The sequence below is a fragment of the Pituophis catenifer genome, unplaced genomic scaffold (genome assembly GCF_029215685.1).
Source record: "Pituophis catenifer annectens isolate HBS135680 unplaced genomic scaffold, rPitCat1.0.hap2 SCAF_2, whole genome shotgun sequence".
NCBI classification, from domain to species: domain Eukaryota; kingdom Metazoa; phylum Chordata; class Lepidosauria; order Squamata; family Colubridae; genus Pituophis; species Pituophis catenifer.
This window is the reverse complement of record NW_027256882.1, coordinates 125,804,208-125,831,888: the sequence shown is the minus strand read 5'-3', so window position 1 is coordinate 125,831,888 and position 27,681 is coordinate 125,804,208. Positions and strand designations below refer to the sequence as shown.

The 27,681-nt window shown below is 39.8% G+C and overlaps 1 protein-coding gene across 1 annotated transcript; it reads right to left on the bottom strand.

The window, feature by feature from the left end:
- LOC139312572 (cytochrome P450 2C20-like) lies at positions 1 to 26,453 on the bottom strand. Its single transcript, XM_070937475.1, is given in 10 exon segments — positions 1 to 492; positions 621 to 762; positions 6,879 to 7,066; positions 8,245 to 8,386; positions 10,694 to 10,870; positions 15,958 to 16,118; positions 17,462 to 17,611; positions 25,487 to 25,649; positions 26,152 to 26,349; positions 26,352 to 26,453. Coding segments are annotated over 10 exon segments (1,623 nt in total). The 5' UTR covers positions 26,451 to 26,453; the 3' UTR covers positions 1 to 289.
- Between the last annotated feature and the right edge of the window lie 1,228 nt (positions 26,454 to 27,681).

Genomic DNA, 27,681 nt, shown 5'->3' with positions numbered 1-27,681 from the left:
ATATTTATTAATATAGTTCAACCAATCCATTTTCTAGGTGTTAAAAGGAGCAATTTGTAGGATACAATACGTGCCAGGAAAGAAGGAAAGGGAGAAGATGGAAATAGAGGGGAGGGGGGAAAGAAAAAATAACAGAAGAGAGAAGAGAGAAGAGAGAAGAGAGAAGAGAGAAGAGAGAAGAGAGAAGAGAGAAGAGAGAAGAGAAAGGAAGGAAGGAAGGAAGGAAGGAAGGAAGGAAGGAAGGAAGGAAGGAAGGAAGGAAGGATCATCACTTCCTTCCTTGTCCTAATTATTGAACACAAGTGTCCACTGAACGTTTAACAGCTCGTATAAGGGGGTATTGATTGTTATTTTTGAAGACCATAAAGAAAGACTTTAGATCTGTGTCTTTGGTGTCCCCATCCAGATAGAAGGTGAACTTCTGGAGCAATGTGCTGAAGAACAGAAAGAGCTCCATCCTAGCCAGGGCTTCCCCTGGACAGGCTCTCTTCCCTGCAATAGCAAACAAGAAAATAAAGCTTATTTAGGAAGTACACCTGATGGAATTGTGCCTGATAAAAAAAAATAACATGGATCAAACCAGCATGTGGATTTGTAATACCTATCCCAGAGGACTGTACCTGCTGAGAATGGCATGAAAGCATCTTTTTTCCTGAATTGGCCTTTTTCATCCAAAAAATGATCTGGGTTGAACTTCTCTGGAGTCTCCCAATGGAGAGGATCATAATGTACTGAGAAGAGGACTGGCGCAACAGCCATGTACTAGAAGAGGGAAGTGAGGAAATAGATGACATTAGTTGGTTTTGCTTCATGCAGAGAAGAAAGAGTTTCAAATGAAATAGGCCAGCAGGGAGCAATCTGCAAACATTCTGAAATGGAGTGAAGGGAGAGAGATTTGGTTTAATTTATTTATTTATTAAATGTATATACGTCCCATTATCCATAGTGACTCTAGGCTTACAATTCCATAAATAAGGCATATTAATACATATCTACTGAATTGCCTTGAATATCATCTCAAGTAACAGTCATCTTTTTTTTTTCTTCTGCACACTATCTTGATTAGTAGATTAGTATTTGTTGCAATATTTTCAGGATCAGACTCAATAAAGATAATAGAAGTTAGAGATTTAAATATATCTCTCTTTAATCATAATAGGCATTCTATATTCGCTGAATATTCAAGATAGAAGCAAGGAAAATGGGGAGGATGGCTCCTTATATATACAAGGGGTGGAGCCAGGAATGGGAGTGGTAAATTATGAATACATTAAAGTCCAAAGAATAAGTTAACCCCTGATGTTCCATATATACATTATTTACACATTAGAGAATAAGGCATTTACATCTGACAAATCCCCCTCTAAATGCCGGTTCGTTATACAACACCAGTTACATTCAGATTCAGGACAATATAATACATATAATTTAGAAGTTAAATATTTGTGTTGTTTAGAAGGTAAGGGTTTTGTTAATATATCAGCTAATTGTTCAGAAGTATCACAATGTATTGCTTTGATGAATCCGTCTTGAGATAGTTGTCTCACGTGTTTAAATTTTATATCAATATGCCTGGACCTTTGTCCAATTGCATCGGATCTAGATATTTCAATGGCCGCTTTATTGTCTTCATGCATAATAAATGGTAAAGTAGGTTTCTTCCAAACATCTGTGATCAAATCATTGAACCATACAAGGTTATTTGCAGCTTTAGACAAGCAAACATATTCCGCTTCTGTGGTAGAAGTGGCTACCAGTTCTTGTTTACCAGTATACCAGTAAACTGGACAATCGTTCAATAGAAAAACATAACCAGAGGTACTCTTTCTGCATGATGTATCACCAGCCCAATCTGCATCAGCATAACAAGTAATTTTTGGTTCTTTGTCATTATTTGGTTCCAATATTAAACAAAAATCTAATGTACTTTTCAGATATCTTAAAATTCTTTTGACAGCTTCCCAATGATACAAGGTTGGTTTGCTAACATATCTTGACAATAAATTGAGAGGTAATGCAATATCTGGCCTAGTCCAATTAGATATATAAAGGAGTGAACCTATAACTGATCTGTAAAATGTGTTGTCTTTAAACTCAGGGGAAGATTCATCAGTGTTTCTAAGAAAATCAGTTTGCATAGGTGTGTCACATGTTTTGGCATTATTTAAGTTACATTTGTTTAGGAGTTCAATAATTTTATCTTTCTGAGTAAGTTTGAATCCCCTTTTAGTTTTGTTAATTTGTACACCAAGGTATTTATTCACTCTACCTAGTGATTTCAATGAGAAATGTTCGTTTAACTTATTTACAAAGATTTCCCTGCTCTCTTTATGCTTTCCAATATATAAAATATCATCCACATAAATTAATACAAATTCAATATGATCATTACTCTTTTTTACAAAGAAACAGTTATCAGCAGTGGTGGCGTTGAAATCCATGGTCTTAAGTACTTTTACCAAACAATCGTACCATCTTTTGCCAGATTGCTTCAATCCGTACAGACTCTTATTTAATAACCAAATTTCGTTCTTATTAGTGTATTGACTGTGTGGTGCTCTTACATATATTTCCTTATCTAATTTTGCGTGTAAGTATGCAGTCTGTATGTCATATTGAAACACGTCCAGATTGAGTGCAGATGCTACTACAAGAGCTGTTTTGACACTCTCTGTTCTCACTGTTGGTGAATAAGTGTCAGTATAGTCTTCTGGATATTTTTGTGCATAACCTTGTGCAACTAGTCTGGCCTTGTATAAGGTATTACCTCCTTCCAAATTCTTAATTTTATAAATCCACCTGGTACCTATAATTGTTTTATCCTTAGGTGCGATCGCAGGTGTGAATACATTTAATTCTTGTAAACTTTCCATCTCTTTTTCCATAGCTAGTTCCCATTTTTCTCTTTCTTCACGGGGAAGTTTCAATACTTCCTCATATGTATTAGGTGTTATTTGTTCTCCATCCATATGCATTATGTAATCTTTGTATTTATTTGGTATTTGGTTTCTATTGTTTCTAATATTTCTTTCAGGTTTGCTATGGTTGTCATGCAAATATCTGGCTTCCTTTTTTGTTAATGTGTCTGTCTTTATTTTATGCTGACTATTTGTCCAAGTTTTGGTTTTGTTCTTACTTTTGTTAATATTTTGATTTTCTGTTGTTCCTTCCTCGCAAGATATATTATCTTTGCTTTTATTAGGAAATATTTCATTAAGGTGCAATTTAGACCAATTGGCCTGCTCATGGAACACAGCTGTTCTGGATACTATAAATTTGTTATTACTATCAATGAATCTGTACCCTTTGGTTCCAGTTTCGTATCCCATGAATCTTAATCTCCTGGATACGTTTTCTCCCTTTCTTCTCAATTGTTTAGGTATGTGTACGTCTGCAGTAACTCCAAATATGTGCATGTGTGCTAATTTGGGTTTTCTATTGTACATCACCTCATATGGTGTCTTATTCACAATACTGGACCATGTTCTATTTTGAGTGTAATTTGAATAATGTAAGGCTTCTGACCAAAATTGTTTGCCTAAACCAGCATCCTCTAATGTGCATCTAATCATGGTTTGTAGTGTGGAATTCTTTCTCTCTGCAATCCCATTTTGAAATGCAGAAAATGGATTGGACGTGAAATGTAGCATCCCTCTATCCTTTAACCATTGGGAGAATTCTTTAGACATGAATTCACATCCCCTATCTGTCATAATTTGTTTTATTCTGATATTATGCTGTGTTTCTATGCGTTTGTAGAATTCCTTAAATTTCTGAAAGGTTTCATCCTTGTGTTTTAATGTGTAAACAAAACCATAGCGACTGTAATCATCCACTATTGTTAGGAAGTAACGTTTTCTATAGGTAATTGATGGAGTTAATGGACCAACTAAGTCCATATGTACCAAATCAAAAATATTGTTAGTTGATCTGTTAGATTTTTTTGGTCTGGGACTGGTTTTTAGTTTGGTGGATTTACATACTGAGCATTCCAAATAATTTTCACAATTTTTTATTTTGACACCTTCTGCGTGTTCAGTCATTTTTTGTACTACGGGAAAGCTTGCATGTCCTAACTTCCTATGTAAGATGTGAGCACACTCATCATGAATTGGTTTACCTATTTTTGGTTTCTTCTCATTGTGTGTATTTTTGTTATCATGAGTTATTTTACATTCATCATTGTCACTGTTATTGACATTTTCATCATCTGCTTCAATACAATCTTCCATATTTGAATCAATGTTATGTAACCATCTTTCTTTGGTTATCAGATAGGGTAGACCCCCTTTTATCATCACAGTACCTACATTTGTTTTGTTCTTTTCTATAGTTGCTTTCCCCTTTGAGAAAACTATATTGATGTCAGATTCTCTGCTTAGTTTTATAGCACTCAGTATGTTGTGAGGTATTTCTGGGATTAATAATACCCCCTCTATTTTCCCTAAACCAGGCAAGGTCACATTTCCTCTGCCTAATACTTGAACCTTTTCTTGATTAGCTACCTTTATCACAAACTTATCTTCTGTAAATGAAGATAATATACTTTTGTTGTTAGTGGTGTGATTGGTTGCACCAGAATCAATAAGCCAATTATTGTTCTCATTTTGTTGTGTTTTGGTGCTTTCTTGTTTGTTTAGTCCATTTAGTGACCCAGATTTTCTCTCTTTTGAATTTTCTCTACCCCCTCTACTTTCTCTGTAATTTGGTGGGCTTCTATATTTGTGTCTATCTGTGGAAGACTGTCTATAATTGTATTTGCTCCTATATTCTGGCCTATGTCTCTCCCTTGAGACTTTGGGACAGTCTCTTCTACTGTGTTCCCTGGACCCACAATTGTGGCATCTAAAGGCTTCATTATATTTTTCTTGGAAAGCTACTTTCCTAAAAGATTTGTGTTCAGTTTGATTACTGGAACGATTTTTTCTTGAATTGTCTTCTGCTATCAATTTGTTAGATAGACTTTCTATGGTTAAATATCCTAAATTAATAGTATCTAAGTGTGACATAAAGCTATCCCATGATGAATCAAGTGAATTGATAATAACACTTTTCATTGTTTGATCTGAAATCACTTCCCCCCTCAATTGCAGCTCAGCTCTTATTTTGTTTAGAGATATCAAATGCTCACTTATAGAAACCCCTGGTTTCACTCTAGAAGAAAAGAAATCCTTAGACATTCTTGTGGTTGTGGCTACGCTATCGCTGTGAAATAGATTAAACATGCATTGAATTATTTCTGATACAGTTAGGTTTGGTTTGATGCTATGATACATTGCAGGAGACACGCTAGAAATTATTATGAAAAATGCTCTATGATGTAAACAATCTATTTTTAAAGTCCAAGGTCTTCTTGGAGGACTAGTTATAAAGAATAGTAAATTTTCTTTCATGAAAATAACCTGAAGCTGTTGGTACCACTCTTGTAAATTAATGCCATCAACTCTAAGTTTTGGGAAGTCACTGGGTAAGTTCCCCACATTATTTTGTCCATTACTTACAACCTGAGGCAGTCCGTGGTCTCTCAAGTGCAGGAAATTACAGAACGGCATTGGGATGCTTGTAACGAGTCTGCGCGGTTCTCTGGCCAGTTCAAGTCTTTCGGGGCCGTCTACGTAGTTTTGCACATGCGCGTTGCTCATTTCTTCTTTGGCGCCGTTGTGGAAGGTTCTCTCCATTTCAGCTCTCTCGATCCGCTCCTCTTCAGATGAGTCGGTCTCTGGCTCGGTTTTTGGGGCTTTGGTGATGGCGACGGTTCTTCTCTTTCTCTTGTGTGCGCTGGCACTCGATTCTGTCTGCGGTGTAGGACGGAATCGGCATGGCTCTCTGGGCTCGGGTGTCGTCGTTTTCGAAGTCAGGATGGGAGCGTGCAGGTCTTGAGTTGTCGGTTTGATTTCTCGCTTCTTCGTTGATGTCTTGGAAATTTTCAATCTTGGCCCAAAAGCAGCAAAAAGCGTTTTTATTGCTGACTTTACTTGAGACTTTGTTAAATCGTCTTCACTTTCTGATTTTGGTTCATCTGAAGAGTTTGAGACTTCTTTTTCACTTTCTTCGTCTGATAGCGTTTTTCGCGCCAGAAATTTTGAACTGAGCGTTTTGATTGGCTCTGCTTCACTCTCTTTTGAAGTTCGTTGAAACCAAGATGGCTGCCATTCAAAATTTCGCGCGAGGTCACATCTTTTCTTTTTTACAACTATTTTCTCAGTAGTCATTTCACTCACAGTTTTTTGATCTTTGGGTTTTTCTTTAATGACGTTTTTCTCTCTCGCTGCTCCGCTGTTCCTCAGCATCTCCTGGAGGTCCGCGATGAGGCTTTCATCATTCTTTTGGCTTTTTAGTATCTTTAATATCTCTGACCTGAGTTCGTTATTTTCTATCTCAATTTCTTCCTGGTCGTTGTTTTCACTCATCAGTTCTTCTTCTTCAGTAGTGTATTCTTCGGATTCTCTCGAAATCGCATTAGTGGATTCGTTGATCATCTCTTGATCAGTTTCTATTTCTTTGCTGTAGGCCCTGGTGTTGGGCTTATCTTTCTTGGACATTTTTAATTACTTATTGAGTCAATAAACCATCCTCTGCTACCAGCTTGTTGCAATATTTTCAGGATCAGACTCAATAAAGATAATAGAAGTTAGAGATTTAAATATATCTCTCTTTAATCATAATAGGCATTCTATATTCGCTGAATATTCAAGATAGAAGCAAGGAAAATGGGGAGGATGGCTCCTTATATATACAAGGGGTGGAGCCAGGAATGGGAGTGGTAAATTATGAATACATTAAAGTCCAAAGAATAAGTTAACCCCTGATGTTCCATATATACATTATTTACACATTAGAGAATAAGGCATTTACATCTGACAGTATTACTGGCACACCTTGGGAATGTTGTAACCATGGAATTTTACGTCACAGGTTGTTGCCCGTGGAAAGCTCTCAGCACTCCCAATCCGATAACGTTGAACCTCATGGATCACAGCATTTGTGAAAGGCATCTTCAACCGGTCTTCTATGCTTGGAGTTCGATTTGTACCCACTGCCTCATCAATCTCCTGTTGCACCTTAGCTGTGAGACAAACATATTGAGATGTGATTGACAGCCTTTTACTTTCTCATACTGAGCATCTGCAGTCAACTACCACTTGAATAGAAACATGTTTTCCAAAGCATATTCAGGGAAGACCCTTCTAGTCAGGACAATGGCTCCTCCTCAAAGTCATTTCTTAATAGAGACCATTTTAATTTTTCTAGTGCAAGAAGAGGAGATACTTATTGTTTATCTCTGTCTTGTGTCTTTCTTGATAAGCTGAAAACCACAAAGTGAAAAGTGTTTCCATAGGAGATTTTAGAAGATTATAGTCCCTACCCAAAGTTGGAATAAATAGTAATCAGGAGAAAAAACTAATGTACTTAAATTAATTTCTTAAACTGTTATTACATTGTGTGGGAAAATGAACTCATGGGCTATGTTGTCGAACATCTATATTTCCAGAAGGGTCTCCTAAGGTGAACAGATCCCTACCACAGCAGCAGGAAGACGTGCCCAAAAGGCAGAGGGTGCTAAGAATCACCAGGTTAAATCAGGCTGCCTTTGGACTTTGGACATAGGAACAATCAACATTCAAACAATGAAAACAGAAGTGTGAGTAGAAGAACTGCCGATTGAACTCAATAATATTCATTTTGATATCATTAGATTATGTGAAACATGACAATAAGGCAAACGTTTAGTTGAACTTGATAGGACTGGGCATTTATTCTATGCTAGAGGTACTGAAGATGGTCGATGTGGTAGAGTTGGTTTTCTCGTCAACCAAAAGCTGAAACACTCTGTAGTAAAATTTGAAAATATACCAGAGTAGCCCAATGCATTATTCAATTGAACAAACAATACAAGTTTCAAATCATTCAAGCTTATGCACCAACAATAAGCTATAGTGACGATGATGTCAAGGAAGTTTATGGCAATGTGGTCTGCCTTAAAGACAAAGAAAAGTCCCAGTACAATACAAGTCCCAGTTGTTCCGCAAATCATTGAAAGGCACAATGAATTACACCTTGCCTTTGTGCATGGCTTTCATTGACTACAAACATGTATTTGACTCAGTATTTCAGCAAGTATTAAAGCAACTGCAATGAGTTGTACTGTTGAGTACAACAGTTATTTAGTTTATTTTTTCCATGATTAATGCTGAAAGCTCTAAGAGTACTGATATCTTTATATATTTCTGGATATTTCTTTACCTTGAATGTGTTGTAATTTAGCCATTGCTAGGAGGCTGCAGAACAAAGTATGGCTTGTAATTACTGTCCCAGCAGTAAAGAGACCAAACACAGTAATCACAAGTTCTTCAGGAGAGTAGATACCCTCAGATGAGTTCTGGTCCTGAAAAGAAAATAGAAAGGGAACTGGAAGAATAAAAATTCTACTTGGAATTGAATTAAAGTAATTCATGAAAATCTCCATAGTGTCTCTTTCAATTAAAGGAAACTTAACTCGATCAGACTGACTTTAGAATATAACAAAACATTTTCAATTCTAAGGTATTTCTGGGAACAACATCTGATACGTGGAGGAAACAGCTTGACTATCTGGCCTACCCATCAAATATTTACCACAAGAAACAGCCAGAATTAAAGATTGGACACTCTGAATTTGACTAAGGTTGTTTTTTACAACTGGACTACAGCAGGCCTTAAGGTGTATGATTGGAAAAAATTAGATCTGAGCATAGAAGCCTGAATGTTATATCTGAGAGACTACCGTATTTTCCGGCGTATAAGACGACTGGGCGTATAAGACGACCCCCGAATTTTCCTGTTAAAATATAGGGTTTGGGCTATACTCACTGTATAAGACTATCCCTCTTCCAATGCACACCAAATAAAAATTAAAAAACATCAACTGGCTCACCCACAATGTAAAAGCAGCTGTGCTAGACCCAAAATGGCCCCTGCAACAAGCAGGAACCTCACACAACCACAAAAAGTCCAAAAAAAACAATTTTCACACTTTACACACACACAACACAACACAACTGGCTCACCACAATGTAAAAGCAGCTGTGCTAGACCCAAAATGGCCCCTGCAACAAGCAGGAACCTCACACAGCCACAAAAAGCCCAAAAACCCAACTTTCACACTTTACCCACACAAAATTCCACATACAGCTTTGTGAGATTCTGTGTGTTTGTGTAGTTAGAGTGAAACACTACAAAAACACACTAAATCTCAGAAAGCTGCACAAATATTATTTTATTTTATTTTATTTTTATTTTTATATGAAAGCTAAATTTAAAACTTCCTAAACTTTAAATGGCTAGGTCTAAAAATGAACAACTAAAAAAAACCCCAATTAACAATTTTTTTTAAAGATCCCAAAGGGGGAAAAAACTTACCCAATAGAACAGGGGTCTCCAACCTTGGCAACTTTAAGACTTGTAGACTTCAACTCCCAGAATTCCTCAGCCAGCTTTGTTTTGCTGGCTGAGGAATTCTGGGAGTTGAAGTCCACAACTCCCTGCCTGCTTGATTGCAGGCAGGGAGTTGCTTGCTGATGGAATGGATTCAGGCAAGCGAAGCAAGGCAAGCGTTGCGACTAGCAGCTAAGGTAAGCAAGCTGGAGGGGGGAAACTTTTTTTCTTTTACATGGCTCTGGCGATCCCAGCTGAGTTGCCTGATTAGCAGATCGTCAGAGCTTGGATCGCCAGAGCCATGTGAAAGGAAAAAAGTTTTTTCTTTCTACATGGCTCTGGCGATCCCAGCTGAGTTGCCTGATTAGCAGATCATCAGAGCTTGGATCGCCAGAGCCATGTGAAAGAAAAATTTTTTTTCTTTCTACATGGCTCTGGTGATCCCAGCTGAGTTGCCTGATTAGCAGATTGTCAGAGCTTGGATTGCCAGAGCCATGTGAAAGGAAAAAAGTTTTTTTCTTTTACATGGCTCTGGCAATCCCAGCTGAGTTGCCTGATTAGCAGGCAACTCAACTGGGATCGTCAGAGCTTGGATTGCAAGAGCCATTTAAAGCTCATCAGAGCCTTTCAGGCTGGTCTGCCTGGTTACAGGAGAACGACACCCAGCATATAAAATGACCCACGACTTTTGAGAAGATTTTCATGTGTTAAAAAAGTTGTCTTATACGCCCGAAAATACGGTAATCCTAATAGTCTAATCCTAATACTTTGGCCACCTAGTGAGAAGGAAGGGCTCACTGGAGAAGAACCTAATGCTGGGAAAGATTGAGGGCAAAAGAGAATGAGGTGGCTGGATGGAGTCACTGAAGCAGTAGGTGTGAGCTTAAATGGACTCCAGAAGATGGTAGAGGACAGGAATGCTTGGAGGAACATTGTCCATGGGGTCGTGATGGGTCGGACATGACTTCACAACTAACAACAACAATCCTAGCAGAAATTGCTGTTGCAAGATCAATAATTATCTTCACCTAATAAGATGTAGAAGGTGTGTAAATTAGCATGTAAAGCAAATTTCTATACATACACATTTTTTGAAGAGAGATAACTTTAGAAACAATTATGTCGGAATAGTAATTTATGTCAACAAATAGCAATTTAAAGTAAACAAAAAATGGGGAATCAATATTTTCATATTCTTTCATATGCAGTGAACTTGTTTCATCTTAGATACACATTGGAGATATTTAGACATTTATGCAGAGACAGTATCTATATCTACCTTCTCCATTCTATGAAGGAAGCAATCAATATAGTCACGTGGGTTCTGAGGATCCAATGTTTTCTTGTGTAATTCTACTTCCTCACGGATATAACCATGGAGTTTTTCAGTCTCAGCAAAAATCTTGATGTGTTTCCCAGGAAAGCATTCCATTATTTTTGGAAAAGTATTGTAGACCTGTGGCAGAGAGGAATAGAATAGAATAGAACAGAATAGAATTCTTTATTGGCCAAGTGAGATTGGACACACAAAGAATTTGTCTTTGGTGCATATGCTCTCAGTGTACATAAAAGACAAGATACATTCATCAAGAATCATAAGGTACAACACTTAATTATAGTAAAAGGGTACAAATAAACAATCAAGTCATACTAGGAAACAATATCAATATAAATCGTAAGGATATAAGCAACAAAGTTACAGTCATGCAGTCATAAGTGGGAGGAGATGGGTGATAGGAACGATGAGAAGACTAATAGCAATAGTAATGCAGACATAGTGAATAGTTTGACAGTGTTGAGGGAATTATTTGTTTAGCAGAGTGATGGAGTTTGGGAAAAAACTGTTTTTGTGTCTAGTTGTTTTGCTGTGCAGTGCTCTATAGCATTGTTTTAAGGGTAGGAGTCAAAACAATTCATGTCCAGGATGTGAGGGGTTTGTAAATATTTTCACAGACCTCTTTTTGACTCATGTAGTATACAGGTCCTCAATGGAAGGTGGGTTGGTATTTATTTATTTATTTATTTATTTATTTATTTATTTATTTATTTATTTATTTATTTATTTATTTATTTATTTATTTATTTATTTATTTATCAGCAAGTACAAGGAAACAAGTAACAGTATAGATATAGAGATGGACACATGAAAAAAAATTGGCAGAAATAAAAGGATATAAATAAGCAAAACATAGGCATAAACACATAAAATGAGTACATATAAATGGGAACAGTAGGACAGAGACGGTAGGCATGCTGGTGCGCTTATGCACGCCCACGTAGGGACCTCTTAAGAAATGTGAAAGGTCAGGGGAGGCATGGCCAGCATCACGGTGAGACGTGGAATGTAAGATCCATGAATCAAGGAAAACTGGATGTGGTCAAACAAGAGGTGACAAGACTGAACATCAACAACTTAGGAATCAGCGAACTAAAATGGACAGGAATGGGTGAATTTAATTCCTATGACCATCAGGTATACCACTGAGGGCAAGAATCCCTCAGAAGAAATGGAGTAGCCTTCATATAAGAGAGGAATCAATAAAAGATTAGGAAAAGCAATACTGGGATACAATTCCCAAAATGACAGAATGATCTCAGTTCAAATCCAAGGCAAACCATTCAATATCCCAGTAGTCCAAGTCTATGCCCCAACCACTGGTGCTGAAGAGGATGAAATTGACTGGTTCTACAGCACCTTATAAAATTAACACCAAAAAATGATGTCCTTATCATCATGGGGCATTGGAATGCTAAAGTACAAAGCCAAAAGATAACCAGAATAACAGGCAAGTTTGGCCTTGCAATACAAAATGAAGCAGGGCACAGGCTGATAGAATTCTGTCAAGATAATATGACGGTCATAGCAAACACTCTTTTCCAGCAACCCAAGAGACGACTCTACATATGGACATCACCTGTCAACACAGAAATCAGATTGACTATGTGCTCTGCAGCCAAAGATGGAGGAGCTCTATACAGTCAGTAAAACAAGACCAGGAGCTGACTGTGGCTCAGATCATGAGCTCCTCGTTGCAAAATTTAGACTTAAATTGAAGAAAGTAGGGAAAAGCACTAGGCCACTCAGGTATGAACCAAATCTTGAAGGGACAGGGGAGTGAGAGAGGCACTTCAGAAGACCAAGAGGAACAGGCAAGTTTCCTCAGAAGGTTGGAGGCAGCTCTTTGACCCGGCGGTGGGGGAGGCGGCCATTACAACTGCTACAAGCTGGAGCAACTGGACTAAGATTTGAGCAGGAGTGAAGACTGAACAGAGTATTGTTATCGGGTGAGTGATTGGCCAGCTCACAGGTAAGAAGAAAAAAATTTTAAAGCTTGAAAGAAGTCCCAATGAGTAATTAGCAGCTAATTGGCACTCAGGAATTCAAGTGGAGAGGGGAAAAAAAGAGGAACTTTAAAACTAAAGCTCTAAAAGGAACCTTCCACCTGAATTTAAAACTGGACTTGTAAGAAACTAAAAATAAGATAAGAAAAAGAAACAGAGTAGTATTCTTTAAACAACAAAAGGATTTAATTTGGAGAAGAGGAAGTAATTATTTTTGTGGATTTACAATGGATACTTTATTGTTGGGAGACTTGTGAATTGGAGAGAGATATCTAGTGGTGAAAAGAAAGCATCGCATTAACTTTATATAGGCCATCGTGAGAAAATACTGGAGGAGTGTTTCTCTAAACAGCTGGAGCACGATTTCAAAAGAAGTGGAAAGAATATAGACTGGAATTGGAATGGTCTAAATGAATATTTGAATTGGACATTATTTGGAAAGAAAAAAGAAAAAAAGAGAAATTATAAGGACTGGAATTTGAACTATATGCAAACGAAAATAATAAATTTAAAAATCTTTGCCCTTTAAATTGATAACATGGAGAACTGGGAGGAGGAGTATGAGGAACTAAGGGAGATGTTTCAAAAGATAAGAGAAGCATTTAAGGGAAATAAAGAAGTGGAGGGTTGGTTAGAATGCAAAAAAAAAAAGGAAAGAGAAAATATGAATGAGAAACAAGAGAAGCAAGAAGACAATATTGAAAAGGAAATAATTGAAAATAAAGCAGGGGTGAAATGCTCCCGACTCGGGCGAGTAGGTAGCGATGGCAGCGGGCAGTTCAGAGAACTGTTAGCAAAAATCCCTCCCCCCCCCAAGCCTCCAGCTTGCTTACCTTCGCACACCTGCCTTGATTCGCTTGCTGTAATCCCTGCAATCTATTGCATCAGCAAGCAACTGAATCTCCCTGCCTGCAATCAAACTCATCAGTCAGCAGCTCTTTCTGCCTGCCTGCCTGCCTGCTTGCCTTGTCCCGGTAAGTTTTTCCCCCTTTGGGAGCTTAAAAAAAAAATAGTTAATTGGGGTTTTTTTTAGTTGTTCTTTTTTTAGACCTAGCCATTTAAAGTTTAGGAAGTTTTAAATTTAGCTGCTTTTATATAAAAATAAAAATAAAATAAAATAAAATAATATTTGTGCAGGTTTCTGAGATTTTGTGTGTTTCTGTAGGGTTTCACTCTAACTACACAAACATACAAAATCTCACAGCTGCTTTTATATAAAAATAAAAATAAAATAAAATAAAATAATATTTGTGCAGGTTTCTGAGATTTTGTGTGTTTCTGTAGGGTTTCACTCTAACTACACAAACATACAAAATCTCACAAAGCTATATGTGGAATTTTGTGTGTATAAAGTGTGAAAGTTGGTTTTTTGAACTTTTTGTGGCTGTGTGAGGTTCCTGCTTGTTCCAGGGGCCGTTTTGGGTCTAGCATAGCTGCTTTTACATTGTGGGTGAGCCAGTTGTGTTGTGCTGTGTGTGTAAAGTGTGAAAGTTGATTTTTTGGAATTTTTGTGGCTATGTGAGGTTCCTGCTTGTTGCAGGGACCATTTTGGGTCTAGCACAGCTGCTTTTACATTGTGGGTGAGCCAGTTGTGTTGTGTTGTGTTTTGTAGGTTAAAAAAGGGCAAAGAAGTGACATCAACCTAGCCACGCCCACCTGACCAAAAAGTCATGCCCACCCAGTCACCTTACCACCAAGCCACGCCCACTAATTAAGCCACACCCACAGAACCAGTAGCGAAAACTTGTAGATTTCACCCCTGAAATAAAGATATAGATGATTACACTGGGATTGACAGTGATAGAATAAAAATGGATAAGGGGGAATTTCTCTCAAAAAAGAAGAAGAGAGAAGGAAATGGGAAATATTGAGAAGGAAAATTAAAAAAGTAAAAACTAGAGAAAGGGGGCAAAAAGGGAGATATAAGAAAAAGAAGAAGATAAGAGAATGGGAGAAAGGGAGGAAAATATTAAGAATGGGAATTTTGGAGAGATTAAAAGAAAATGGTTAAAAGAGGAGCGCAGAAAGAAAATTAAAATATTAATATGCTGATTTAAGAGAAGAATATTAGCAGTAGAAATTGTACGTAAAAAGTAAATTAGAAGAAATATATAGATTATTGTAAAAGGGATATGAATAAGGATGAAATGAAATGTGGGTAAGAAAAAAGAAGAAATATGTGGTTTAATGTAAAATAGATCAGTAGATACAATGTGAAAGACAGAACGGGTTATATGTTTTGCTGTTTGAAGATGTACATATTGGAGAGAAATAATAGTGGATGGTAAAGAAGTATGTCTTAAAGATGGAGAACAACAAAGGAATTAATTGAAATTATGATGAAAAATTGAAATGTAAAATTGAACAAAATTGAAATGTTAGTAAATGAAGTAAGTAAGAATGAAATGAAATATAAGTAAGAAGTAAAATAGAAGAAATATATTGTTAAAGATAAAATAGACTAAGGGTTGGAAGGCTAACTTAGCAAAGGCTTTAAGATAAAAGGAATAAGTTGAAAAACATGGTTAATAATTATGAGGGGAATTCTGAGAAATATATTTAATAAATGGAGGAAAAGTCGGGGTTACCTGGACACCACAGTGGAAAATAGTAAATGGAAAATAAATACAGCAATAGAGAGAGATGAAAGAAGAAGTAGAGGGATGGAAGGAAGGGAGAAGGAGAGAGAGGAATAGAAGAAAGTGAAGAGGGGAGGAAGGAAGGGAGGGGAAATAAGAGTAGGAGAGAAGGTTAGAGAGGGAGAAAGAGGAGGAGGGGGAGAAGGAAGAGGAAGTATTGAAGGAGTAGGAGAGGAGGAAGAAGAATGTAAGATGGATAAAAGAAGGGAGGGAGATGGAAGAGAATGAGAAGAAAGATGAAATGGAAGAAAGGCAACCTTGAACATGTGTAAATGTACTAGGATAAAGAATGAATTATTAAAAAAGAAAGGAGAATAAATATGAGTAAAAATAGAAAAATTAGAATTTGAGGGCAAATGAAGTTGTTGTTTATATAAATAAGCATAGAAATATTAAGATATGATCAAAAAACATGGAAAAAGAAGATCTTGGCAGAAATTGAGGAGCTCATCACATCTAATCTCCACATCTTTTATTTTAACATTTACACACAGAGAAAAAAAAACCCACTAGTAAAAATGAATGTTTATGGCAGGAGGAGCATCAGAGAGGAAAAACATACCAGTCCTAGGAAACCAGTAAAAAATCTTATTTGAGACTCCACAGTCTGCTGGTTTTCTATGAAGGTGTGATCTTTGTAATCAAATCGATTGCCAAAGACGACTGCACAGATCACATTAGAAACAGCACTTGCAACATTTCTTCTTAGGTCAAAAGGTTGCCCTGCAACAGAAGCCACAGAAATTTATGAGAGAGATTACAGAATATGGATCTCCCCTTCCACAATCCTCACCACAAAACTGCAAGGAAAAATGATATGGGTCAAAGAAGTTATGCAAAGATTTTACTGGTAATTTTTGATAAATAATATTAAGTAGGGGAGCTTATATGTAATTAAATTAAAACCTAGATCTTTAGGGTTTCTTCGAAACCTTATTGCTGTTTTCTTCTGTCAAGAATTGTTTTCTCACTTTTTTCCCCACTCTTTTCCCTTCTGATTCCAGAGATTTGTCCATTAAAGATTAAATTCAAAAGAGCCACAAATCTCTAAAGGGACACTAATTTATGACCATTTAATTCAGATCCACAGTGGATTTCAGTTCTCCACCCTCATAGAAACTGCCTATTGTTGTCTCTCCATGCCTATAAGAGCAGTTGTTATCCATGTTTTCCTTTTTGCCCTTAGATTTCCTATCTCATTCATCCATAAATTCCTTTTCTGGCTGCTGATTCTATTCCCTCAGCACTTCCTCCTTCTATTCTATCTCTCATCCATCCATCCATCCATCCATCCATCCATCCATCCATCATCCATCCATCCAACCATCCATCCATCCAGGAATTCAATGTGGGCTGGAATTAGATCTCTTGTGGGCATGAAGGGATTCATGACTGATGATTTGTTTGACCCCTCCCTCAGGTTCAACCTAGTCATCTCCTACAATAACCTTAATTCAAATCCACGGCACATCACAGATTTCCATCACTCATGCAGCCGATTCTTATCCATATTTTCCTTACCTCACTTCGTTTACCTATTTCATTTATCAGTTATGTATTTTGTTGGTTCCTGAATTTGCTTGATATATGATTTAACATTATGTTCAAGCCTGGTTTAACATGATCATTCTAAAAAGAATTCAGGACTAAAATGTTTTTTTTCTGTGTATAATTACTAAATTAATTAATTCCCTAGAATCTATTGCATGTTCCTTCAGTTACTACAACCACAATAAGGTTTCACTAATTCTGAGCAAATTTTACAAAGCCAAGGGCTGACACTGGATTGAAAAGAAAGACACAACTTGAAAGCTTTTATATTTCCTGTGTGTATTTTTGCCTTCTCTCTTGAATGCCACTGTGAAAAGGGCCTGGGGATACTCACTGCCTATCTAAGTTTTTCTTTATTTTGTGCACTTAAGTGCAGAGGACTTGAGTTTCAGTTCAGAATCTAGTTGTCCTGTAACTTCACATAGTACAACAAGCCCTTTCCATTTTCATATTTTAAATACTCTTCCTACTAAGATTCTTGTGTGAGAGAACAGTTTTCAGTTTCTTTAGAGAACCTTTTTTTGCAGCGATTTCCTCCACCAGACAAAGGGCTTCCTCCTGAACCCTCTCAGACATTCTTTTCTTCCCCATCCCAAAATCTCTCAAGGTGGACAGTGTGAACCGTCGCAGCTCCTTCCATTTCCTCTCATCGGTAGTATCGAATCCTGAAATAAAAGACATCAAAAGGATCACAATGTCCATCAAATCTCAGCTTGGAGGATATTTAGATATAATGTGATGTTACAGGCACTTTCCTTTTTCAATTCTTTGTCTCAATCATGTTCGAAACAGGTCACTGCATTGCAATAAATTATGCATCACAGAATGTTCCTTCCTCATATTTAATGTAAACCAGGCTTGATGTTTGAAATACTATGTTGAAAGCTGGATCTAGCCCAATAACTCAAAGACAGACTTCGATTCTTTTCTGTAACTTTATTATAGATTTAATGGTACTGGAGGTCACTGACCTTGTACCTTTCTCTTTCAGGCATACATCTGGAATACCCTGTGGACCACATGGTCGGAGCCTTTATACCCAGGAGGAGGGGCAAAGAGGTAAGGAGTGGTTACAGGGGTTATGGGATATGTGGTCAGTTAACCCTTGCAGGTCCGGGTGATCAGGGAGATGTAGTAGTTAGACATTTACCATGACAAAACCCCCTCTAAATGTCTAACTGGGTACCTGGGGAAGTAGTTGTATACAAACAGAGAATATACAGGCACAGGCACGAATTACATGTAAACACGCATTTTAGACATGAGGTACGCATGCTGTTTATGTGGTAGGGGTTTAGTGAGAATATCTGCTGTTTGCTCCTCTGTGTCACAGTGTACTGCCTTAATGAAACCTATTTCTGAAAACTGCCTGACGTGTTTGTATTTAATGTCAATGTGCCTAGACCGCTGACCTATAGCATCGGCCTTTGAGATCTCTATCACTGCCTTGTTGTCTTCGTGGATGACTATTGGATATGAGGGTTCAGCCCAGATGTTGCAGAGCAGGTCATCGAACCATACTAAGTTGTTTGCGGCCTTGGATAGGCAAACAAATTCTGCTTCCATAGTTGATGTGGCCACCAGTTTTTGCTTTCCAATGTACCAATGGATGGGGCAATTGTTGAGTAGTAGCACGTAGCCAGAGGTGCTTTTTCTGCACTCTATGTCCCCAGCCCAGTCAGCGTCAGCATAGCAGGTTAGCTTTGGTTTCTGGGATGTTTCTGGCTCTAGGCAGAGTAGGGCATCCGCACTGAATTTTAAGTATCTAAGTAGTCTTTTGATGGCGTTCCAGTGTGTTACCGTGGGTTTGCTTACATGTCTGGACAGTAGATTGACGGCCTGGTCCAGTTGGATATATACAGCAGTGACCCTATCGTTGATCTATACAACTTATTGTCTGTGAAAAGTTCAGATTCCTCGTACATGGTCTTCAGGAACTCTGGTTGCATGGGGGTCTCGCTGGGTTTTGCTTCGGACATGTTGCATTTGGACAGCAGCTCGATGATCTTTTCTCTCTGGGAGAGGCGGAAACCCTTGTTGGTTTTTATCACTTGGACCCCTAGGTATTTATCGATCTTTCCAAGTGACTTTAGGGAGAAGTGGCTACCCAGCTCAGTGGCGAACTTGTCACATCTGTCCTTGTGCTTGCTGATGTACAAGATGTCGTCCACGTAAACGAGCACACCTTCAAATGTGTTGTTTTCTCTCTTCGTGAAGAAGCATTTGTCGGCTGAGGTGGCCTCGAAGCCCATGGATCTGAGAGCTTTGGCTAGGCAGTCATACCACTTTTTGCCCGACTGCTTGAGCCCGTACAGGCTTTTGTTCAGCAGCCAGGTTTGGTTCCCGCCCTCGTTGTACCCAGGCGGTGCTTTAACGTATATCTCTTTGTCCAACTCGGTGTGCAGGTACGCTGTTTGTACATCGAATTGGAAAACCTCCAAGCCCAGGATGGTGGCCACCACCAGGGTGCTTTTGACGCTCTCCGCCCTGACGGTTGGCGGGTAGGTGTCTGTATAGTCTTCGGGGTATCTTTGGGCGAAACCCTGTGTGACTAGTCTTGCCTTGTACAGGACCTTGTTGTCTTCTAATGTCTTAACTCTGAACACCCATTTGGTTCCTATTGGTTTTTTGTCCTCTGGAATTTGGGCAGGTGAGTATACTTGGAGGTTTCTTAGGCTCTCCATCTCCTTCTCCATGGCAGACATCCATTTTTCTTTCTCTTTCTGGGGGAGCCCGAGGATGTCCTCGTATGAGCTGGGCGTGAAATGGGTGTTGTGGATGGCCATAACGTAGTCCTCCAGCCTCCTTGGCAGCTTGTTTCTGGTTTCTCTGATTGGCCTGCTGGGGGTTGGCTCGGTTTCCTGCATGTTGTCTGCCTCTTTGTCTGTCAGGTCATCTATCTTCAGGGAAGGGTGCCCTTCTTTCCACTCTTTGATGCTCGCCTTGCGATTGTTGACTTTATGCCCTCCGACCTCTCTGATCTCCTTTTCCCCTTGGTCATGTTCGAATGTGACCCTATTGGTGGGAATGTCATTGGAGTGTACCCTCGACCAGTTTGCATTTTCGTGGAAACTGGCTGACCTGAAAACCACAAAATGGTTGTTGTTGTCGACAAATCTGTAGCCCTTTGTGCCTGGTTCGTAACCCACGAATCTCAGTCTTTTTGATAATTTCTCCCCTTTCTTTCTTAATTGTCTGGGGATGTGGACATCGGCTGGGGCGCCAAATATGTGTAAGTGTGCGATGTTGGGCTTTCTGTTGTATAGCATCTTGTATGGTGTCTTATTGATAGAGCTTGACCACAGTCTATTCAGGGTGTAATTAGCGTAGTGTAGTACCTCTGACCAGAAATGCTGCCCCATCCCAGCATCCTCCAGGGCGCACCTCATCATGGTTTGCAATACCCTGTTCTTTTGGAAGGGGGAGAAAGGTGAAGAGGTGTAATGCGCTATGCCCTGTTCTCTCAGCCACCTTGTGAATTCCTTGGCCATGAATTCTGAGCCCCTGTCTGTCATTATCTGCCTTATTCTCATGTTATGTTGCATATCTATTCTTCTGTGGAATTCTTTAAACCTTTGGAATACTTCATTTTTGTGTCTGAGGGAGTAGACATACCCGTATCTGGTGTAGTCATCCACAATCGTGAGGAAGAATCGCTTCCTATGCCCTACAGAGGGTTTCAATGCCTTACCAAGTCCATATGCACCAATTGGAAGGGGGACTCTGTGGTTCGTTTGGATCCCCTGGGGATGGCCTTAACCTTGATCTTAGAATGCTTACAGACCGAACACTCCAAGTAGTTTTTGCAGTTCTTTACTTTGAGACCCTCGGTACATTCCGTCATTTTCTTTACAATGGGGAAACTTATGTGTCCCAGCCTCCTGTGGAGGAGGTGGGCGCAGTTATCATGCAATGGTTTACCGATAGATACAGACTTGTTGGCCTTCTCATGGCCACTTCCTGCCTCTTGCTGCACCCCCTCTATTTCTGGATACTCATCTACTTTGTGGTTCGTGTTGGTATCAATGCCTTCTTCCTCCCTTGCGTTGGGTGTGAAGTAGGGGAGTCCCTCGTGTATGGTTACCTTTCCTATCTCTTTCCCTTGCTTGATCAAGTGTGCCTTTCCATCTTTGAATTTTAGCTCTATGTTTGTGTCCCGTGTCAGCTTTGTGATGGCTAGCACGTTGTGGGGTATCTCTGGCACGTACAGTACCCCTTTTAAATCCCCTATCTGTGTGATGTGTACGTTTCCTTTCCCCACTACTTTGACCTTGCTTTGGTTTGCCACCTTTATTTCTGAGTCTACTTCTGTGAGTGAGTCTAGCAGCTCTGGGTTACAAGTAGTGTGACTTGTGGCCCCTGAGTCCAGGAGCCATGTGTTTCTCTCTGCCTTATGTTTGTCATTTGGGTCATCGTGCCTGATCCCGTACATGGAGCCAGAGTTACTGTCCCTGGAGTGGTCTCTGCGCTCGTGGTGTTTCCTGGGGTTGGGTGACCATCCTCGCCCCCTTTCCTTTGGGTACCTGCATTCAGGTGACTTCCCCCCTCTACTGTCGTGCTGTCCCCTGTCCCTATGGTTCCTGGGCAATCCCTCTTTAAGTGGTTCCTTGACCCACAAGAATAACATTCTGAGGTATCCCTGGCCCTATCTTGGAAATCCACCCTCTTCGTGGGTCTAGGATCCCTTTTGGATAGTTGGCGTTCCCTCCTCAGAGTGTCCTCTGCAACGAGCTGACTGGTCAATGCGCCTAGTGTTAGGTATTGCAAGCTGAGGCTATTTAGTTGGGTTATGAAGCTGTCCCAACTGCTATCAAGAGAGTTTATGATTATGCTTATCATGCTCTCTTCAGTGATGATTCCCCCCCTCTGCATGAGCTCTGCCCTTGTAGCATTCATCTTTAAAATGTGCTCACTCATGGGGACCCCTGCCTTGTGCTTGGTGGAGTGGAACTCCCTAGATATTCTAGTGGTAGTGGCTCTACTCTGGCTATAAAACAGGTTACATAGTTTTTGCATAACATCATAAACAGTCAGATTGTCCTCAATACATAGCAGATGGAATGGAGGTTAACATGATACAAAATGCCCTGTGATGAATACAGTCAATTTCCAGTGACCAGGGCTTTTGGGGAGGTCTGTTAGCTAGGAACAGTGCATTCTCTCTCATGAGAGCAACTCTTAATTGTTGACTCCATTCTATAACATTACCCCCATCTAACTGTAATTTTGGCAAATTGGCATAATTTGCCCCAGAAATGTTAGTAAGGTTACTTACTGGGGGGAGCTGTCCATGGTCCAAACTGTGATTGAACTCACAATAAGGCTTTGGGATGTCTGTGGCCATTCTGTACTTGCTTGGATCTATGTAGCTTGCTTCTCTTGTTACAGGCAGGTACTGGGCATGCGCGAAATTCATTCCGCGCTGGAGTCCATCGGGTGAGGTTCCTGTTGCTGGAGCTCCCAGGCCTAGGCCTAGGCCTGTTGGTGGGAGGCTGGACCCACCCCCGGTGGGTCTGAAGATTCCTCCTGAAGGTGGACACCACTGCTGGATGGCCGGATCCCCGGCGAAGAAGGGTAGAAGGTGAGGAGGCGACGCGGTCGTAAGTCAAGGACTTCCGCGGGTCGGCGGCGCAGCAGCAGCAGAGGTTGTAGGTTGAGGATTCCCTGCACCCAGCGGCTCGGCGGTAAAGGCGGTGGCGGTGGCGGATCCTCCCTCGTGGTCACTGGTCCCTGGTCGCGTGGATCGGCCTGGTGGATGTCGTGGCGTTGGTGAGTAGCCGGTTCTTCTCTTCTCCCTCGGGCCTCGCATAGTTGGTGTAGCGAGTGGCAAGTTCAAGTCCTGCGGTTGATCCTTCCAGCAGGTGGGCGGTCTTTTGTGCCAGTTGTTGGTGTGTGCGGTGTCTTTAGTTGGCTGTGACTCGGTTGCCTGGTCGTTGTTGGTTGTCCTGGCCTTCTTGTGTTTTCCAGGATTTTTCTTTGATTTTTTGAGTGCTGCAGGAGGCTCGAAAGCAGAGCCCAGGGCAGCGGTGATGGTCTCGATTGTCTTTTGCAACTCGAGATTGGTAGGTGTTTTTTTCTTAGTGATTGTAGTTTCTTCGTGGTCGCTTTCAGAGTTGGGCTCTTCATTGTCGCTTTCTGAGTCCCCCTCGTCTGTTTCGGGGTTCGGGCATTTTCGCGCCAAGGGATTCAAATCCTGGCTTCCCATTGGCTGGTGCTCGTCCCAAGATGGCCACCGGGAAGAGGGCGCGAAAATGGATTCTGCCAGCTCAGGATCATCGGGTTGGGGTGGCTTACCCTTTTTTGCTGGCTTTTCTCTCTCGGTGGTCTTTGGGGCCTCAATCACTGCTTCTTGCTGCTCGAAGAGGCTTTGAAGGTCCGCAATGAGGTTTTCTTTGTCGCTGCTTGCCTCCATCAGTTTCAGGATGGAGAGTTTGAATTTATTCATTTTCTGTGCTGTTTCTTCTTCCAGGGCGGTGATCTCCTTGGATGGCCCCTCTTCATCTGATTGTGAGTCCAGGCTGGAGTCCTGCTCGCTTCCAGCTTCTGTCTCCTCCATGGCTGTGGCTTTGGTTGCAAGTTTCTCAGCCATCTTCTTGGTAAGAGCTCTGGTCTGTACTCTGTCTGTTTCTTCAGGGTAGGTCATTATCTGGAGTTATGGGCAACCAACCTCTGCTACCATTTTGTTGAAAGCTGGATCTAGCCCAATAACTCAAAGACAGACTTCGATTCTTTTCTGTAACTTTATTATAGATTTAATGGTACTGGAGGTCACTGACCTTGTACCTTTCTCTTTCAGGTATACATCTGGAATACCCTGTGGACCACATGGTCGGAGCCTTTATACCCAGGAGGAGGGGCAAAGAGGTAAGGAGTGGTTACAGGGGTTATGGGATATGTGGTCAGTTAACCCTTGCAGGTCCGGGTGATCAGGGAGATGTAGTAGTTAGACATTTACCATGACATACTAAAGAAGGAAACTTCACAATTTCCATCTTTCCATTCTTGACTGCTGTCATACAACTAGAAGAATGAATGAGGCTATGAAAATCATGTCACAAGTTTCTGTAAGTGTGTTTTAGATAGAAAGAAATCCCTCCACTAGATATGGAACTCTACACTGAGATTCCAAATGTGCTTTTTCAGAAGGCAGCTGGACTTTTCTTGTTTTCTCTGAAGATGTTTCACTTCTCATCCAAGAAGCTTCTTCAGCTCTGACTGGATGGTGGGGAATGGAAGAATTTATATTCCTTGCAGACAGCTGGTAATTTGCATCCTTTTAGAAAGTTATTGAGGTACTTGGAGGTTTACCTGTGTCCTCACCTGAGTAGAGTGAATGTTCCTGTAATCTACATTTTTTTCCCTCTGGAAATCCATTCATACTCCCACACCATTCGAAGGGTGTTCATCCCAAAATGCAAGGCTAAAAGTCTGTGAAGATTCTCAGTCATCCAAGTCATGGTTGCCCCAAAAGGACACAGATAAACCCACAAGTGCCTCAGTGATTCTCTAAAAGAATGCAAATTACCAGTTTTCTCAAAGGAATATAAATCCTTTCATTCTCCACCATTCCGTCAGAGCTGAAGAAGCTTCTTGGTTGTGAAGTGAAATGTCTTCAAAGAAAAAACAAGAAAAGTCCAGTTGCCTCCTGAAAAAGCACCTTTGGGACAACCATGACCTGAAAGTCTGAGAATCTACATAGACTTCTTTACTGAGATTCAATTTTCAGTAAGCAAAAGAAAATGGGAGTTGTTTTGAATTCTGGATTTTTTTTTCCTGTAGAGGCTTTATTGACAAAAATAGGTCACTTGCAATTACTTAGCTACTTGCTTGCTTGTGTGCTAACAAATTACTTAGCACTTAGTTACTAACACTTAGCAACCATAAGATTTCATCCAACATGATCTATCCCTAACCTAATTCTTCAGGATTTGTGAGGGTACATTTGTCATCATTTTAACTGAGTCCATTGATGTTGCAGCTGGCCATCTTCTTTCTTTTCCTTCATCTTTCCTGCCATTATAGCCTTCTCTAGGGAGCTAGACTTGTAGAATCGGTCTGAAGCTGTCTGAAGAATGATCATTTGACTGTGACTGTCAAATTGAAACAACTGTGGTCATTTCCGTGTTGAGTGGGAACTCTGAGTTGATTTGCTCAATGAGCTATTTGTTTGTTCTTCTTGGCTGTCCACAATATTCTCAGGGGTCTTGTTCAACATTAAAGCTCAGAGGGGTTAATATTCTTTCTATCCTCCTTATTCAAAATCCAAATCGTTGAACTCTCCTCTTTCAAAAGCTTTTTGTCTCCTTCTGAAGGGAATGGGTTAGAAGTGGGATTATTTTTCTTGCATGTAAGGAACAACCAGCATAGATTTCACAAGTGACCAGCAGAAGCAAAATGGTGAAAAAAAATGTGTTCTGACCTCTTCAAAAAACATGACCAAATCAACATCTTAACAAAACTTCATTTCAAGTAAAACTTTCATAATTATCAATAATATTAACAGAATTCAAATAATTTTAAATAATTTAAAGAGAATCAACCTTTATTTTGGAATACTCGTCTGTTCAAAGGCGTAAGAGTTCGTGCACCAAATTCTTCTGCTTGATTGATCAAAGCATCTTTTACCATCTCATATCCACAAAGAGCAACCATTGGTTTTGATCCAATCCAGACAGTAAATATAGGTCCATACTTCGCTGTAAGCTAAAGGTAAAATTAGATGGAAACCCAGTGAATTAAATGATAAAGCATTTTTTGATGAATTTATTCTAAAGCATGCTTGAAATAGTTCTTAAATTTGCTATAGAGAGAACATGTTGAATCAAAGCTTTAATAATTCTTAATATCTACCGAGTACATCAATTAGATTAGCTATATTGCTAGCTGATGAGGTGATGGGAATGAGATAATCAAAATTTTGACTGTATAATACATTTCTGTAAGTAATCTGGTTCTTCAAAATATATGGTAACATGTTTTTCTTGTTACCACATCTTTTAATGAACTTTGTAACCTCCATTGTCTATTTATCAGATTGTTACAAGGTGACTTTAAGTAAAAATTCCTACTGAAGATGCACATGAGCCCCTAATAAAATTGGACTCTTATAGAATAAATCAAACTCTTTAAATCAGGGAAATGTGCAGTTATCTTTCAAAACAATCACCTGAAACAGCAAAAAAGTACAACAGTGACCCAATCTTACCTTTCTAAAGGATTTGTTTAGAGGTAAAACATCTCGTTGAAATAGGTTCCCCAGAATAGGCCATGGAGTAGGTCCAGGGGGCAGCTGCCCTTTTTTCTTGTACATTCGGAAAGATGAGATAAGGGTGAAAATTATAGAGAGAAGAAGCAGAACTCCTGCCCATGTCAGCTCCATCCTCTTCTGAGTTCTTTTCCTCTTCAAAAATCCAAGAAGCTGTTTAAATTAGACAAGATTGAAAGAAGGGGGACAACTGGATCCCCAATCACATATAAATTCTTCACTTCCTCTAATCTTTTCATACCTCCTTGTTTACATTCAGCTCAAATTATTCTTTCACCTCTATTAGTGTAGGAAAGTTACTTATCAACATTCTTACCTTCGGACTGTGGACAAAGGTAAGTTACAGTTTGTTTGTTTTGAAGGAAAATATGGAGTGCTTGTCGATTGAAAGTTCGGCAGTTCAGTGGTTCAAATCCCTAGTGCTGCATAAAGATGTGAGTTCCCATTACTTGTCCCAGCTTTTGCCAACCTAGCAGTTCGAAAGCACATAAAAATACAAGTGGAAAAATAGCGACCACCTTTGGTGGGAAGGTAACAGCGTCCCATGCGCTTTTGGCATTTAGTCATGCTGGCCACATGACCATGGAGACGTCTTCGGACAGTGCTGGCTCTTCAGCTTTGAAATGGAGATGAGCACTGCCCCCACATTTTTCTTTTCCCTGTTGGTAAAGTTCCTGTGAATAGTTTAATGTCAAAATTGAAAGAGATACTAAAAGGGTGAATTTACAATGTAAGGGGTGAAAATGGTTCTTAATGTAATTGAATCATTTAAGTTAACGACAGGTGGTTCTTGAGTGTTATTAGGATGATTATACATTAGGATTAATTACATAATCATGCAATGTAAGATGAAGGAGCCCTGGTAGTGCAGGCAAATTCTGCCCACAGCCTAGAATTGACCCTGATGGGGCTCATGGTTGGCTCAGTCTTTCATCCTTCCAAGATAAGTAAAATGAGGACCAGATTGTTGGGGGCAATATGCAAATAATGTTCTACATTGTAAGCCACCCAGAGAGTGTTGTAGATCACTATGGGCCATATAAAAGACTAAATGCTTATTGCTATTGCTATGAAGTTGCTAGGCTGATTTTTTCTGCTCTAAAAAGACAAACCAGGGGAGGTTAGCATAATTGTAGTGATGCAGGGAATTCTCATTTGGAGAGCATTGTCCCAGAAAGCAGGGCCCCATACTGTAATTGAGCTATTTGCAGTCATCTATATCTTAAGGTAAGGTGACCAGACGTCCCGCTTTTGGCGGGACAGTCCTGTTTTTGAGCAATTTGTCCCGCGTCCCGCGGCATTTTAAAAAAGTCCCGATTTTTCATTCTGCCTCCTGAGGCCCGGCTGCCTCCTGAGTCCCCGCTGATGGCTAGAGGGAAAAAAAACTGTTTAAACTCTTGCCGCGGGGCTTCAAAGGGCTGACCTACAGCTGATCAGTGTTAAAAAAAAAATGAGTAGACCCATGCCTGC